General features: G+C 29.8%; 1 protein-coding gene across 1 annotated transcript; it reads right to left on the reverse strand.

Annotated features, from left to right (window-relative positions):
• Positions 1-1,022: 1,022 nt before the first annotated feature.
• LOC105111124 (NAC domain-containing protein 90-like) lies at positions 1,023-3,475 on the reverse strand. The gene is made up of 3 exons (XM_011006397.1): positions 3,130-3,475; positions 2,164-2,459; positions 1,023-1,533 (listed from the first exon to the last, which is right to left on the reverse strand). Exons 1-3 carry the CDS (start codon positions 3,290-3,292, stop codon positions 1,228-1,230), a joined length of 765 nt encoding a protein of 254 aa, XP_011004699.1. The 5' UTR covers positions 3,293-3,475; the 3' UTR covers positions 1,023-1,227.
• Between the last annotated feature and the right edge of the window lie 14,673 nt (positions 3,476-18,148).

The following is an 18,148-nucleotide window of genomic DNA, read 5'->3' on the forward strand; positions in this document are numbered from 1 at the left end:
TTTATACATACAGCCAAGTGTTTCAATGCTAAAAAATCATATTATGTTTTTCATACACCAAAAAATAATATTTTAACATACATTTTGACTTTGATATCTAGTTTATTAAAGTCAACAGAACATTGACTAAAATTTTAAAAACAACAAAAATTTTATTTTGTTTGTCTTTTAGTATCCACGGTGCAACATTATACATAATACATATTCTGGATATTAAATTCTTTTTTTGAACGCTAAAACGGTTAGGTTTTATCTCATTAAGATAAAAATCTTTTTATTAAGGAGGGCTTTTCTTGAACCTTAGACAAACCAACAATTAGAAAATGCAATCAAAACCTTAGATTTTATCAGATAAAAAAACAATGCAACTTACCTTAGGTACGGCGTAATTGAGGTGCTCATAGCTTTTCTTTATACAACCAGTCTCCACACCCTATCTCTAAGAACAGTTAGGGTTTCTAGTGACCAGAATATTAGGTAACGACTCCTCGTCTATATGTTACTAATAAAAGATGAGAATTTCTTATCTATTTATATTTTGCTAGATAAATTTACATATATTTGAGTGGTAAACGATCATTGCGATACCATACACGTGCAACAAAGTTAGCATATAATTTTTATTACATAGCTGGTGAAACAATCCTCTCCTAATCGAGAAAATAGTTTGATGAATTAAATCCATAAAAACCTTCTTCATTAATTGGTCGTTATAAAACTAAAAGTAAAACCTTTATCTCTGATCTCTCCAGTTAATTAGGTCTAGAACACATATACTCATTTATTTAATTCTTACATCTAGAAATATTCTTACATTCCCTGCGGATACAATTAAAGTAAAACTCTATAACACATGAAGAATTAGTTTAATAATTGAATTGGTATCCATAAGAAAAAAAAAAAACTATGGTGAGATAGTTATTCTCAATCCTATATTTAACTTTATTTTATATTTGTTTAGTTAATATGAGATCCATTCTCCAACAAAATCGAAAGAGAGAGGGGGAAAAAAGCATTTTTCATGCTCTCAAGCCTTAGTAATCTTAGTTTTCTTGAAGATACAATTATAGTACAACAAATTATAAAACAAAATACACACACACTCTCTAAAAATGAGCTAGGCTTTTGTTTGAAGACATAATTAGAGTTTAATTTATTATTCTTTCTGGATGAAGATTAGAAGTTTCAGGCCTTTCTTGTAGAATCACCATTTACATACGCTGCAGATTAATCCTGTCCGGCACCGTAGTACCAATCTAAGTCCACATCCCACATATCATTATCGATAGGCATTGGCATGCTACTACTCTCACCAGTTCCAGAGGGATTGCCTTGGTCTCCGGAGCATGAATTGTCAGGTGAGCTTGTGTTCTCCACTGTTGGATGGTTTTGATCAGATGCTACTAGCTCATTGCCACCAGAGGCTGGTTGAGTTCTTGGCTCGATTACCTCAAGGCCGACCGGCCGTCTGTCGAATGCTCGCACGCATTTTGAGTTTTTGTAGACCCGGCACAAACTGTATTCATGCCTTAACTGCAACCACACAGAAAAATTGTATAAGATCTGTTTGTCTGTTTATCTATCTATCTATCTATCCATATCAGAAAACATTGACAATTTTTCATCAAGAAAATAAAAAGTAGAACTGTTGACAATACATGCATGTTCATCACTTAACTTGTGAATATTTCTATCGTTAAGATACTATAGTCTTAATTAGCGTTCTAAGACTCAATTTGGAGCAAAACGAGGCATCAATAAAAGTATCATCAGTTTTCTTGTAGAAATTTTACCTAAAGGGAAAATAAAAACCATGTTTCAGACCATGATTATCAGCAAAACAAATTCACAAGGTTTTCACGTAAAATAAAGTTAATTATTGTGTGACTTCAGCAGCTATATACCTAGATCCTATTAGATTGTTGTGATTGATCCTGTGGATGTTTAATCAAGACCGTCGTTATTAGATTGCTTAATCTATGGTTTTCTTTGGCTGTAAATCATGATCGATCAGTTATCCAATTGTCTCGCACAAAAACTTAAAAAGTAGATTTTTTGCTCCCCCGTGAGTCAATTAGTTACTCCATTAATTAATTAGTAACATTTCAAGCAAAAATGAAGAGTACCATGTTCGTTTTCCTATATTTAAAGTAGATAACTCACCTTTGGATTTGCGCTAGTTGATGAGGATGCTTTCCCTTGATCTAAAGCTTTGTACTCGTTCATTTTCCACTCAGTTTTCCTTCCATTTGGAGCCCTTCCGCTATAGAAAACCATTGTTCTTTTCAAACCAATGCTGCGATTGTTGGAAAAGACACACCCCGGAGAGCCAGTTGCTTTCCAGTATCCAGTATTTGTTAGTCTCTTAGGCCTCCCTCCACGAGCTTCGCTCTCTTGTCTTGGAATGAAGAAAAACCACTGCTCAGGATCTTTAATATGGTGCAAGCCTCCTGAAAATTCTGTTCAAAACAAAGATATCTAGTGACTAGCACGAAGCCAAAAATAAATAAATAAAATCTCATGGGATTCCATGACTAAGGATCTCTTCTATTCATCTTGGTAACGCCTGCCCTCGAATTTTCTTTTCAATTTACTTGCAGAATACGTTAATCCATCCCTTAAATTACCAATGTGTTTTTTTCTTGGTTAATATTTATTGGGAAAAATTTAGAGCTACATCTTTCATACATAGGAATCAAAATATATCTTTGTGGGCCTAGAATTGCATGGAAGAGTTAAAAAAAATATCACAATGAATATGTAGATTTCATGGCGAAAAAGTTTCCTCTGTGTCAAAAAAAATTATAGAATAGAAATTGTGTTGATGAAAAACACATTCAGATTGACAACCAGAGGAAAGCTTAACAAGAAATGCCATGTTTGATAGCTTTCATATATGTGCAACCAATCTATGGCAAAGTTAGGGTGTTATCAATGCTATATCCGTAAGTAGTAAAAATTGCCATTATAAAAAAAAAATAGAAATTAGATTAAACCATTTCCCACAGCTCACTTCCCTTCATACCCAGTTCAGCAAAAACTATGTCAAGAACAGAAAGATGGGGTGAAAAAGAAAAAAGAAAAAAGAAAAAAGAAACGAGACCCAGACTGGAAGGAGAGATCTTTTACGTGGAAGATCCCATGGATCGTGCTCGTATATATCACGGACCGGTATAATCTGGTTAATGACCTGGTTAAGGTCTTCACTCCCGCCATCTAGCTTGTGGTGAAGATAAAACGAGATCAGCTCTTCTTCGGTAGGGAAGAAACGATAACCTGGTGGAAAAACCATTTTAATCTCTCTTTCAAAGACAAAGAAAGACCACAAATAAAGGGTAATCAAAATATAGTAATGAATATGTTCTATTATAATTTTGATTATATTCCATATGCTACATCAATTTCACGTCTATATAATAAGTTCTTGGATATCAAGAAAGTTAGGCAAGAGAGCAAAAGATGGATGTGAGCCGAGTGAAATTGGAAAGAGAGAGGCACCATGGCAATACCGAGAAATTTCCATTGCTCATATGCATCCGTACAGGACCCACGATAGAATCAGTCAATATTATTTTTCTTCTCGTTGCGCATCCTGACTTATTTCTTGGCTATCCGTCTTCCTTTGGAAAGTTTTATTTCTACGAGTTCACATAACATGCCTTTTTGTTCCTCGTCTAGTCACTGTATTTTTTGCGTTTAGTTTTACTGTTCTTTTTTCTTCTCTTTTTTCACACAAGACAACAGATTACTGCTTATTTTACAGCTCAATAATTAACCACAAAGGATTGTTCGTGTGTTTAGAGAAATATTCATTTCGTGTGATGACAGATGAGGTCTCAAGTTCTAATTACGCCACTTTTCTTTTTGTAAGAATCTAATTTGTCTGATATTTACAAATCTCTTTTCGTCCAGTGTTTTTGCCAGTGTTTTTGTGTTGCCGCATATTAGTCTATTGATCTTGTAAGAAAAAAAATGCATGCAAGCTGATGCAAGTAAGGCTTATTATGAAAATTAAGATATTGCGTTCATTACTTACAAGCACTAAAATGGCCTTGGCGCAATGCAAGTGCTATCATGCACATTCCATCAATATGCAGCGTGACTGGTGCAGCATCCGCATTGACTTTTATTAAGAACAAAATTTGGTTTCGTTTTAAAGAATTTATTATGGACTTAATCATGATTATCCAAATCAATACTATTTCACGATTGAGTTTGTAGAAAATTTTAGGCACTCTGCACATCCAAAAAAATAATAATAATAAGTAAGCAGAATGATTAGTGGCATGTCATTAACAAATATTGATGGGAAAATCTGTGTTTGCTTATATAATTAATAATATTTTACCCACTTATCTAGAAAAAGATATTAACGGCCTGTTTGGATTCATGTAATGTAATATTTTATTATATTCTTGTATAATTCTTAAGATCATATTATATTTGATTAGTTACATTACATATTTGATTAGATAATATTATACCGACTTGAGGTGATAACTCTAGAAAATGATAGCGCCGGTAGCAAATAGTTTGACTATATCAGGTTAACTTCACTAGCGAATGACTACAAGGCAAGTATACAATGATGTCAGGCTCATCTTGGTTTCGAAGAAGCTACCTGTTGTTTTGTTAACGCGCTTATGCTCCTTCTCTGAAGCTTTGCATGCCTCCCCGTGCTTTTGAATTAATTAGTGTTTTTTTCTTGTTCAGTTTTTGGTTGGCCAGATATCTCTGTCAAGGCTGCATATATATAAATATTTCGTCCCCAGTTAGAGACATCTGTGTATAATTTCCTACCAACCAACGAAGAAATTGAGCAAATATTACCGCCCGACCAGGAAATTGAGCTTGGTTTATCTTTTGCAGACTGGAACGTTATCAGAAAGAAAGCATACACACACATGGTGAGATGGATTCCACAGGATCGGGCCGGGAATGCAGGGTGATTATTTGATAGATGCGATGCTGCAAACTGTTTGCAGTCAAGAAAACCCTAGCTACATGCATGTATATTAAAATTTGAAGCTAATAAGTTGAGTTCTTTATCATGTTTAAAATGCTAAATGTTTTTTATACAAATGATCGCAACTTTCGTATCTATAGTTTTCATGTGTCTTGTAAAAATTATAATGTATTTATATTCTTTTGGAAAGTAATAAAATTATAATTTTCAAATAAAAAAGAATATAAAATATCATGTTAATCAAATCTAAAATCTAAACTAATGGCAATATTTTGTCAACAGATTAAATTACTGAATAACATATTTGAATAACTATCTATATCCATGCATGGTGGAAATTATCATGATAGAAATGAGCACCTTAATCATCATCAAAAAATTAATAAATAACAATAAAAACACTAATAAAAAATATTTTATTGGTACTTTCCAACATAATTAACAATATATATTTTTTGTCGATAATTAACGATGAAGATTGTGATAGAATCTATCATGTCAGTAATTACATTGCATATAAAAATTACAATAAAATTTATCATATCAATAATTTATGATGGGAGTTTTGACAAAATAGAGAAAATAATAAAAAAATCTCAACAACAATTTTGTGAGAAATTTGACTTTTTAATATAGGAATTGCCAATGGACATTCCATTGGAAAATTAAATGAAATAAAAGCCAACATCCCCTCTTCCTTCTTCTTCTCCCCTCTATCAATTGTGTCACCATTCCTATGGTTTGCTTTTTTGTGAAGTTTTGTTATACTGAATAAGTAAATTTATCTATTTTTTATAACCTATTTATGTATTAAGTTAGGTTAATTTATTAAAATTGTTTGTACTATTTATAGTTTGCTTATATATCTAAGTGTTTCATAGCTTTTTTGTGGAAACTTTTATTATATTAATATATTATTTATTTATATGTTAGGGTTTGTTTGGGATTTGAAAAAATTTATTTCATTTTTCACTTTATGAAATGAAGTTTGATTTTGTAACTTATGTGTTTTATAATTGAAAAAAATGATAGGTTATTTAATGGATACCAATTTTTTTTTTATCAATTTTATTGTCAATTTAGAAATTTGAGCAAATTTATTTTTTTGGAATTGATAATAATTAAAAGGCATGAATTTAGGTTGAATAATTTGAATTGAACAAATAATAGATACTTAGTTGGGTACTAATTATTTGTTGTTAATTTTATTGTTTTGTTCATATATTGATGCAAAAATAAATTTGTGTGGAAATGATAATTAGTTATTGGATTGTGAATTATTTTAATTATTGGAATTTTAAATTTCTAGTTACATTATTAATAAATATTGTCATTAATATAGGTTTCATAAGTAATGAATGATCATTTTTGAAAATATCAGATTCTTCTAAAAAGTTGTATAGGCAAGATTATCTTCAAGGGGTTAAAGGTTTTATTAATTCCATACTTTTTAATCCAAAGAATATTAGTGGAAATATAATTAGATGTCCATGTGCAAGGTATAAAAATAAAAAATTTAACCATAAAGATTTTATGACGACACATCTACTTAAAAAGAATTCCTCAAGAAATACTTATAAATTATTAATTTGCACATAAATAATTTTATGTTTCTCACAAAACCATGTTAGAAAATATGGTTGGCTCAACTTCAAACTCTAGCAACATACATGGTTTTACGAATGATAATAATAATTCTTATAGGAGTATAGTGATGGATGCAATAAAAATGAATCAAAATTATCAAGGTGAAGGTTCATATAACATCCTTTTAGATGAAAAATCAAATATAAATGCAAGTAGATTTTTTGAATTTTTGAAAGACACTGATGAATAATTATAGGATGAGTATATAACTCATAGTAAATTATTGGCAATACACAAGTGTTTACTATCAAGTTAGATTATAGATTAAGTAACACTAGTTATGATAAGAATATGTGAAAATTGTGTTACATGAAGGAAATATGATAAAAGATAACTTCAATACTATAAAATTTATCATAAAACCTCTTGGACCAAGTTAGAAAAAATTGATATATATCTAAACTGTTGTCATTAATAAAATCAAGCCATCAGAAAATTTCATGTCAAAAATTTTATTTTATTAGTATTAGCAATTTTATAAATTATTTCCAATATTAATAGAATCATTAGTGAAATATGTTATTGGAATTTTCATAGACATTTAAGAGAAAAAGAGCTAAAATAAGTCTACTTTTCTTACAGTACACCAATGTTCTTGATTAAGACTGAGAACAACCTGGTCACTGGAGGCTTACATGGTCGTTAACTTCAGGGCCCGTGGGATTAGTCGTGGTGCGCACAAGCTGACCCGGACACCCACGTTAATCTAAAAACAAAAAAAAAAGACTGAGAACAACCCCAACATCAATTATTTGACCAAGAAACCCACATACGAAGCTGGAATTTAAAAGGCTATATTGAAACTTCTAAGCAAAAACTACCCTGTATTCAACATGTAATTCTCAAACAAAAACATGTTGATAAATAAAAAAGAAATTGCATACAATTTAGACTAAGAAAATATAGTGATAAAGACGGCAATCAAACACTCCATAAACGATGAGAGCAGCTAAATATATCTTTCTGTGATGACGTTATTAAGAAAGGTATTTTATAACATAGATCAACTTTCCAAACTAAAATTAATACACTCCTTCTCTCGTGGGCACCATGTTTGCACCTCCCAGCATTGCCTTCGCCTCGCTAATTATCATGGGCCATACACCGAAGCACATAAACACTTGGAACAAAACTGAAAATGTTATGCCACATCTCAGCCATTATGCCATGGCTGTAATTGTAATATTCTGCGAGACAGAGTCCAAAATAGTTGAATCATTTCCAAATTACACCCCGACCCAAACACAAGCATGAAAGTAAAGAAAACTTGTAAGTTTATGGCTTTATGGTTAAGATAATATAATGTAGGCATGCAGCAAAATTAGTAATGATAAAAAATATATTAATAAATTGCAATAAAATTTATTAACAAAATAATTTTTTGCTTTATTCATTAGTATACACCGATTAACACTTTATGTCGTATATACCTAAAGAATCCTAGTTAAAAAAAGAATGCAAAAAGTTGCAATGACATGTTATTTTTATAGGCAGTGTATTACCAACATAATAAATACGTCAATAATATTTATCTATAAACTTATCAATAATATTTAAGTTATAACATGGTGAGCGAACTCTTCTCTCCCCTTCCCTTATTTTTTCTTTTTCTTTAATTTTCTCTATAAAAAATAGCAAACCCTCCCATCTTATTTTATCACAAATTAAACTCTTATCACCATAAATTTGATCACCTCAACATTCAATCTATCAGTATTTCTATTATGATTTATTTTTTTTAAGATTCTCCACATCAAGTAAAATTATCTATTTTTTTATTTAAACTTAATAAAATATTAATTTTTATTTTAGATTTTTGTAGAATGTACATGTTAAGGTTTGTTTGAAATTTTAAAAAATTATATTTGTTTTTAATTTGATGAAATTGATTTGGATTTTGTGATTTAGGTGTTTTGTAATGAAATAAATAGTGGTTTATATAATGTATATGTTTTATATTTCATTAATTTTATTGTTGAGTTGAGAATTTCAGTAAATGTGTAGAAATTTGAATTTATGTAGATAATTAATAATTATATTAAAATAGATTGAACAAGTTTGAGTTAATTTAATAATAGTTAATTTATTTAGTTCACATAATTAATTAATATATATTGTTATCAATATTCTATATAGATTTAATACAAGCAATGAATTAGTATTTTTGGATACATCGAGTTTTACCTGAAGAATTATACAAGATAAATTATTATAAGGAGATGAGAGTTTTATTAATTACACAAATAAAAAAAAGCAAATAAAGGTGCATTCTTATTTAATCTATACACAATGACTTTTAACTAAAATACAAGTTTCACATTTAAGCTTGGAGTCATGTGTTTTTGAAAATAAATTAGCTAATATGTATTTCAAATAACTAAAGAATGGATGCCTCCAACAATGATACCATAGCTAAACTTTGCTCAACTTGACAACCAATGAATTATAACGGTGTTTGTTTAGATGGTTATGTTTGTATTTTATTTAAAATACAGATGCAACATGTTTGGTTAAGGAAGAAAAGTTATTTACTGTTTATGGATCCCACAATAAATTGTGTATGAAACGTAGGAAGAAGAAAAGCAGCTAATTGCTGCTTTCTTACACCGATAAGAATTTCCACCACACTATATATTGTTCACTGAATAGTGAAGCAATGAATAGTTGATCATGCCTCCACTATTCATGTGAACAGTGGAGGCATGCTCCACTGTTCCAGTCAGATCAGGTCTGGTTCAACGCATAAAATGTATTGAATCGGGTCCAATTAAGTAAAATAAAAAAATATTTTTTAATCATATTTTATTTGAAAAACTAGTGTTTAATATTATTCAATGACACTACATAAATTAGACGAAGATTGCTTAATGATGTAGCATTTGCAGAATTGTAGATAGTTTAATAGAATAACAAAAAATATTTTATATAAAGTATTATTTATTTCATGATGTAATAACAATAGTTAAATCTATAATATGTAAATTAAAAATCATCAATATTAATATATATTTTTTAAAATTATTTTATAACCTCAATTTTAAAAACATTCTTGACCAAACACTTTAAACTATTTTTTATTCAATTTCAATTTTAACTATAGTTTTAACCAAACATATATTTTTTTCAAACCAACCTCAACTAAAAATATTTTTTTATCAAATAGTTTTTTTTTAAACCATAACAACTACTATAATACCAAACCTAATATATATATATATATATATATATATATATATATATATATATATATGTCACTTTAAGTACCATGAAATCGTACTCGTAATATAATTATATCTCTTTAAGTACTATGACCAATGATTTTTTTGGTTAGAATATTAAGAAATAGACAAAAATCGGATTTCACCAAAGTATGTTACCTCATTCACATTAGCAATATCAGCATGTCTTAGTTGTGTAGTCCTCACAAAATATTTAAGGTCATACATCATGTGATCAGTTGTCTCGTAACCATTATGATAATCACTTTAATTATAAATAAAAAAGTAAAAAAATCAGTGTTTTATTATGTAGTACAAGTAATTTTATTGTTTTACAGTGATTGAGTTTATTTTATCCAAAACTCTTTCAATGATGAGTTCTTTTATCAATGGAATATTAAACAAGTGGCGTTGAGTAATTTATTATATTACATTCTAAACTAAAAGATATTAATGTCCTTTTTATTATTTATCTAGATATAATTTATTATGAATTAGAGTAGTGTAATAATAAATTTTTCCTTACCACGTAAACTTGCAGAGCATGTAATAGGTTTATCCTTTTCATTTGATATTGAAAGAATAGTTGGAGATAAAATAGTTAGTTTGAATTTAGTTGGGGCATGATCAGGTTACAAGCTACAGGCTCTGAGGCATAGCATGATTGCCAAACACCTAGCGCTAAAGTTGTCATGTCCTATATGGTAGGGCTAAACCTGCTTACCTGGGTTTGCAGACCTGCGTAAATGAGTAGAAGACCCGCAAGCCTAAGTCTGCATAATCATGCGTTGATTGCAAACTAGACACCTAGGTCTACATAGGTTTGCTAGCCCGGGCATGGGGTCTACACCCCCCAGAGGTTGCAGACCTACTCGACTGGTTGTGTAGACCTGCATGCCTGGCTCTACAGAATTATACGTTGATTGTAAACCAACACACCTATGTCTGCTAACTCGGGCATAAGGTCTACACACCCCCTAAGGGGTTGTAAACCCGCACGCCTGGATTTGTCTGGGTCTACTGAACCCTACAGAGAAGAGTAACAAATTTAAAAAAAAAATAACAATTATTATTGTTATTCTTATTCTTATTCTTATTTTTATCATTAATAAATTTGAAAAAAAATATATTATTACTATTAAAAAATCATAAATTTTATTTAAAGAGATTAAAAACTATAAAAATATTATTATCAATATTATAAATATTATTATTTTTATTATAGTTAATATTATTAATATAATAATTAACAAATTTAAAAAAATATTATTAATATTAAAAATCAACCAGAGATTTGATTTGAAAGATAAAATTAAAAATTATTGTTCATATTATTATTATCATCATTAATAAATTTGAAATAAAATATTATTACTATCAAAGAAAAATCATAAATTTTATTTGAAGAGATTAAAAACTATAAAAACTTGAGACTAGACAAGTTTAATATTATTATTAATATTATTAAATTCATCCATATATTAAATTTGAAATAAATATTATTGCTATCAAAGAAAAATCATAAATTTTAATTGAAGAGATTAAAAACTATAAAAATTTGAGACTAGACAAGTTTAATATTATTACTAATATTATTAAATTCATTCATATATTAAATTTGAAATAAATATTTTACTATAAAAAAATATAGATTTGATTTGAAGAATAAAATCAATTATTGTTGTTGTTGTTGTTGTTGTTGTTGTTACTACTACTAGCTTAGGTTTGGCATCCCCTTCCAGACCCAGGAAACTTGGGATTGAAATGGAGTGTCTTACCCAAGTTGTTTGGGTGTGGTAGGGCCGTAAACCTAAATTTCTTGGGTCTTGCAATCCCGCTTGGCCCAAAACTCTAGGGTCCGACATCTAGACCCAAAGATATTGGGTCAGGCGTCAAGATCCAAAACTTCTAAATTTGGCATCCTGAACTAAGTCTAACGGATTCGGTAATGCCATCAAATCCAAGACCTATGGATATGACATTTAAGATGGATCCAAAGCATTTAGATCTGGTGTTACAGACAAACCCATTTAAATTTGAGTGAGTTTAATATTATTATTAATATTAAAAATATTATTATTTGTATTATAAATATTATTATTTTTATTATAATTAATAATATTAATATTAAAAATATTATCTTTTTGTATTATAAATTTTATTATTTTATTATTATTAATAGTATTATTAATAGAAAAAAATAAAATTTATTTGAATGGATTAAAAATTATAAAATTTTGGGTCAGGAAAATTTAATAGTATTATTAATATTTTAAATATTAGTAATTAATTAATATTAGTAAATTTGAAATAAATTTTATTACTACTAGAAAAAAAAATATTTATTTGATTTGAAGAGTAAAATCAATTATTATTATTATTATTATTATTATTATTATTATTAACTTTGGTCTAGCATCTCCTTCCAGACTCAAAAAATTTAGGGTAGAGAAAGGGACACTTGACCCTAGTTGTTTGGGAGTGACAGGAGCGTAGACCCAAGTCCCTTGAATCTTGCATCTCCGCCTAGCCAAAGACACTTAGGTCAATCATATGTCAAGATAGGGGTGATCATTTTCGATTTGGTTCGGTTTTTATCAAAAAAAGTAACCAAACTGGAAAAAAATTGAAAAAAAAAACTGAACCTGGGCCAAACCGATCGATTTCGGTTCGGTTCGGTTTTTTAGGGAAAAAACCGGTTCAAACTGATTTGGCTTGGTTTTTCCGGTTTGGCTCGATTTTGGCTCAGTTTTTCTCGATTTTGTCCGGTTTGGCTCGGTTTTTCCGGTTTGGCTCAGTTTGGCTCGGTTTTTTTGGTTTCGGTTCGGTTCAGTTTTTTCAGTTTTTTGGTTATAAAACTGAACCGAACCGAACCGGCCGGTTTTTTCAAAATTTTAATCGGTTTTATCAGTTTTTTTTTCGGTTTGATTTTTTCAATTATTTTTTTTCCGGTTTTCTCGGTTTAATCGATTTCTCGATTTTTTTGCTCACTCCTATGTCAAGAACCAAGACTAATGGATCCAATATTGTAGCCAGACCCCAGGGCTTTTGGGTCTCGCATTTAAGAGGGGCCCAAAGTTCTTAGACCTGGTATTCTAATCAAACTCACTTAAACTTGGATAAGTTTAATATTATTATTAATATTAAAAATATTATTATTTGTATTATAAATTTTTTTATTATAATTAATATTATTAATATAATGATTAATAAATTTAAAAACAATATTATTAATATTAAAAAACAACCATAAATTTTATTAAAAGGGTAAAATTCAAAATTATTATTATTATTATTATTATTATTATTATTATTAAAAAATATTATTATTATTAATAACCATAAATTGTTTTTTTGAAGAGATTAAAAAATGTATGAACTTGGTCAAACAAGTTATATATTATTATTATTATTACTATTTAGTCTGGTGTTACAGGCAAACCTAAAGTTCTTAGGCTCGAAGTTGCTGTTTGACCCAAAGTTCATGGGCATAGTGTTGCAGCCACACTCAACGCTCTTGGATGTGGCTGCAACACCAGGTCTAAAAGCGTTGGGTTCGGCTACAACTCCGAGTCCAATAACCTTAGGTTTGGATGCAATACCGGTCCCTAAGCTCTTCAGTTTTTCTTTGTAAACAAACTCAATGTTCTTGAATCTTAGATTTTTTGTATATTTATTATGGAAAAAAAAAAAAGTTTGGCTCACAGCATAACGCCTACCTAACTAGTTAAAACTAAACTAGATTCTTGATTTGTGCTACATTATAGATCAACTTCTCTTAAAATATATAAAAGAAACATCCAAGCATTACTATATTGTTTTAGTGAAAATCATATGGAGATTGACCTAATATGATATGATAAACTTAATAGGTTTAAACGCAATCTAAAGACTCAGTAAAAATATAGTTTGATTTATAAAAATTTAAGATAAATTTTTTTAAAAACAAAAAAGCAATATATTGACACCCAATTTTCAATAAACATGTTATTAAGGGTTGAAAATAAAGGAAAAAAATATTAATCTAAAAACACCCATAAAATATGTTACCCGAGTCTATTCCACCCTTCTCGATACCTAACAAAAGCCTCACCATATATTTTAATTTATAATAATTTTTGCAACCTCCACTTTCTATTTTTAACTTGGGCTTTGATCAGGTTGATTAAGCTTCCCACCACTTATAGGCAAGATTCTGGTCTTAGTTGATGCTCTAGTTTTGGTGTAGGGCCTGACTATTATTTACTTATTTTCTAGGAAATGATGATCACATGAGAAATGAGAAAAAAATAATATAAAAAACTTGTCGGGAGTTAAGTTCATCTGGCATTTCTTGCTAAATTAATGGCATATGAAATTTGAATATTTGACCACATCGATCTGGATTAATTATCTTTTTGGTTTTTATTTTAGGAAAAGAAGGGATAAAGGCTACATCAAAATCATCAACAACAGTCGGTTTTTTCTGTGGTCCTTGGAAAATAAATTTAATATCATCACCAAATTATGTGTAGTAACTTTATTATAGAAAGGTTATGAAGGTTGGACCCGTATATGTGAAAGCTACTATAGGTCCTAGGAGTGTTCAAAAAAACTGAAAAACCAATTAAATCGAGAAAACCAGAAAAAAAAAACCGAAAAAAACAAACCGAAAAAAAAAACCGATTAAACCGATTAAAATTTTGAAAAATTAGCCGGTTCGGTTCGGTTTCGGTTTTATAACAAAAAATTGAAAAACCAAACCGAACAGAACCAAAACCGGAAAAAAAACCGAGCCAAAACCGGGAAAAACCGAGCCAAATCGATTTGAACCGGATTCCGGATCACGCTCTTTTTATTTTTTTTTTTTTTTTTGTTTTTTTTTTTTTAAAAAAACACAAACACCGACCCGAACCGAAAATGAACACCCCTAATAGGTCCATGTTAAATGAATCTAGGATCACCAACACGAGTAATATAGACATTATTGAGTTCGATTTTCAACCCAAAACTTAAGTCGTGTGGTAGGTGATTTATTATTAATTGTTTATTTTATTTTTTTTCTTGTATTTATTAATAAACATGAGTATATTATGGGTAATTTTTTTTAATACTCTCTCGCATAAGGTTTTCAAGTAAATTGGATTTCAAGATTCTCTCTCTTTAGTTTCAAGGTTTTCAAGATTTGCATAAAGAGTTAACCAATTTCATTTTCGGTTTCTTTAGTTTGACAATGTAATTTTTTGGTCACCAACTTTATTTTACTCATATTTAAGTTCCCAAGTCTAAAAAAAAAAGAGATACTTGCTAAAAAAACAACATAAAAAAGAAAAAACAATTGATTGACAAAATTTAAAAAAAAAAAAGAGTATCGAATTTGATATCAATGTGTTATTCTTGTTGATAAGAGTGTCATTGAGGGTTTTTTAGATTTTATAATGCTAGGAAAAATAGATTGGAGTTGAAAAATCATTGTTTTGGTTTAATTTTTTTATTTTTGAACTGAATTAGAATTTTTTTGAATTGATAAATTAATTTGTTGAAGTTCTAAAAGTATATTCAAATTTTTATTTTTAGATTAAAAAACCTCAACTCAAGTTTTCAACAACCTCTCTGGCCATTAAAAACAAGGCACGCAAACAATGTATCATTTGCATAATTTTTAAAAATAAAAAATAAAATTTAAATGACATGAAAAGACCAAACATGCAGGTCTCATCTTATAGTTCCATTTATTTTGAGTTTTTTTTTTGTTAGGTCAGGCATAAGCCTCTTCTTTTTAACTTAGCTGTCTGACCCTTTTTTTTATCTTTTTTTAAATTTTTATTTTTATTAAAACTCAATATAAAAAATATTTAGTATAATATTTAAATTATTTTTAAATTTTTTCATGATTCTTAATTAATATTATGTTTTTATGTTAGAACTTTAGTAATTTATTTTAAAATTGTTATGTAATTGATATGCCAAAATAATTGCTCATGAATATTCAATGAAAATAAAGTTTTTGTTTTTAAAATCTTCTAATGTACTTTTGAAATGATTTTTTTGTATTTATTAAATTATTTTCCTCTTCAATCATATATAAGATATTTAAACATTATTTTTATATTATTGTTTTCAACTTTATGTTGAGATCATGGTAAATTTTTATTTGAAAAATAGTTTTTAAAATTAAAGGAACATGATTTCGTTGAAAGAATAAAGAGATGAATTAATAAGGAAATAGAGTTTAAATATAAAATATACAATTCTTTTTTAAAATTCTATATGTTTTCTTTCATGAAAATATTTATTTTTATAATTATTTAATTAAATAAAAAATAAATTTAGTGAGGTGAGGTCATTTAACAAAGTCAGGGTTATGACCTGGTTATAATTTATGTGGGTTAAATTGATTTGAATCAAGTTAATTCAAAATCATCAGATGAATATATATATATATATATATATATATAAACATTACATCAAAGTATCAAATTCCATCCGATATAGAACTAAATTGTGTTAAATATCATTATAAAAAATCTCCTTGTGACAGCTTGCTACTAAATTCTCTAATTACACGTCATTTCAAAGGTCATATCTTATTAGTATTAAATTACTTAGTGAAATTTATATTCTTAACGGTTTAATTATTAAAAAATTATTTTAATTTAAAAATTAAAGTACAATAAATAATTTTAAATTAAATGTTCAAAAATAAAATAAGAGAACTTAATTAATTAACAACATTTTATGCGTTATTATAATTGTAATATTTTAGTTTAAACTTACTCTCCCACATATATCGCATGTGAATTAACGAACAGGTTCAAGGACTTCAAGATTCCATACTCCACCTGATCACACTTTCCATTCAGTCAAGGGACGCATGAATCGACTTTTTATTTGGTTTTATATTTGAGGTTCGAAGAAAGTGGGGGCTTCCGAATTGACCTGAGAGTCTCCTCGGCTCATGAGGGTCCCAAACTTGACCTCTACAAACAGCAGAATCTCACTCGAAATATCTCTGTGATCATCGATCGCGGAAAGAGGTGAGAAGAATCAAGTCAAGCATAGGTCAACTAAAACCCTCGACGGAAGAAACATGGCAACCCGTGTTCTTACCGAGTATGGACTGGGCTGAAATTCTGACGCGATTCGGGACGGAAAATTAATTTCATTTCGCTTTGTTCTTCCTCATTGCTGGGCAACGAACTGATTGAGACAGACAGACTCATTCCTTCAATTTATAATAAAGAGCTCTGTTTTTCAAACCCTGTGTTTCTCGGTCACTGCGCAGAAAAATGCATGCGAGTACGTAAAATAAATAATTTTAGAATATGTTCAATGTGATTATTTATGAAAAATAACTTATGATAAAAAATTAGTTTAAATATACTCGATGATAAAAACGACCCAAAACACGTACAAATTTAATATTGTTGGCTGGTACTTGAACTTGAAGAATAACCCATGCATGTCGGCATATAAGATCTTTGCTCTAGCTAGCTGTTAAGGCTCTAGGCGCGGGGATACGCCAACGAAAGCACATTACCTAGAATTCGGCAGCGATGGACAGCGGCAGCCTTGCATAGGCAGAAACGAATTCGGCAGGCAGCGTGCAATGATCTATGCGAGTCGTTGAGCTTGCGACTTGGCATGGACGTGGGGGCTTAGATGATGGACCTTCTAAGTCAGCAGCTGACGCAGCAGAATAGGCAGTAGGGACTGCCATGCGGATAGGCAGAATATGGCTGTATCATTGGGGCAAAATGTGGGGAAGTGGCAGCTGAGTGGGGAAGGAAGTGCTCCACTATGTAAGCCACTAAGTTAATGGGAGAGCAAGTGCTCCACTATGCCCCGAAAATGAGAGATCATGGAGATCATGGGGAGTAAGTGCCCCATTATGGCCTGAAAAATAGGGATTATGGGTGAGCCTAGCAACTCACACTTGTCTATAAATAGGCTGCCAAGCCTCTGCTGTGTGGCATGCGATTTTGTGCATAGCACACACACTTGTATTGTGTAATCCTTTGTTGATGAGATAAATAAAGGTTGAGAGGTATTCTTGTAAACTTGTGTGCTTGCTTGTGTTTGTTCCTTTTATACGACTTGGCAATTGTGGGAACTTCGTTGGGTGAGCGAAACACATAGTCGTAGGAAACACGAGCGAAAAGGGGAGGCAAGGCTGAGTTTAGTTGGGACTAGACTGCCGCATTGGGTTGAATTGTGTTGCGAAAAATTTAACCCCGTGACAATTGCGAAAAACTCAGGTCACGAGCGGCACCACTGGACACCCCCCATCTCATGTCCAGTCTTGACCCTCCCCGACTAGCAGCTAGTGCCATGGCCT

This window comes from Populus euphratica, unplaced genomic scaffold (assembly GCF_000495115.2).
Source record: "Populus euphratica unplaced genomic scaffold, PopEup_1.0 scaffold275.1, whole genome shotgun sequence".
Classification (NCBI taxonomy): Eukaryota; Viridiplantae; Streptophyta; class Magnoliopsida; order Malpighiales; family Salicaceae; genus Populus; species Populus euphratica.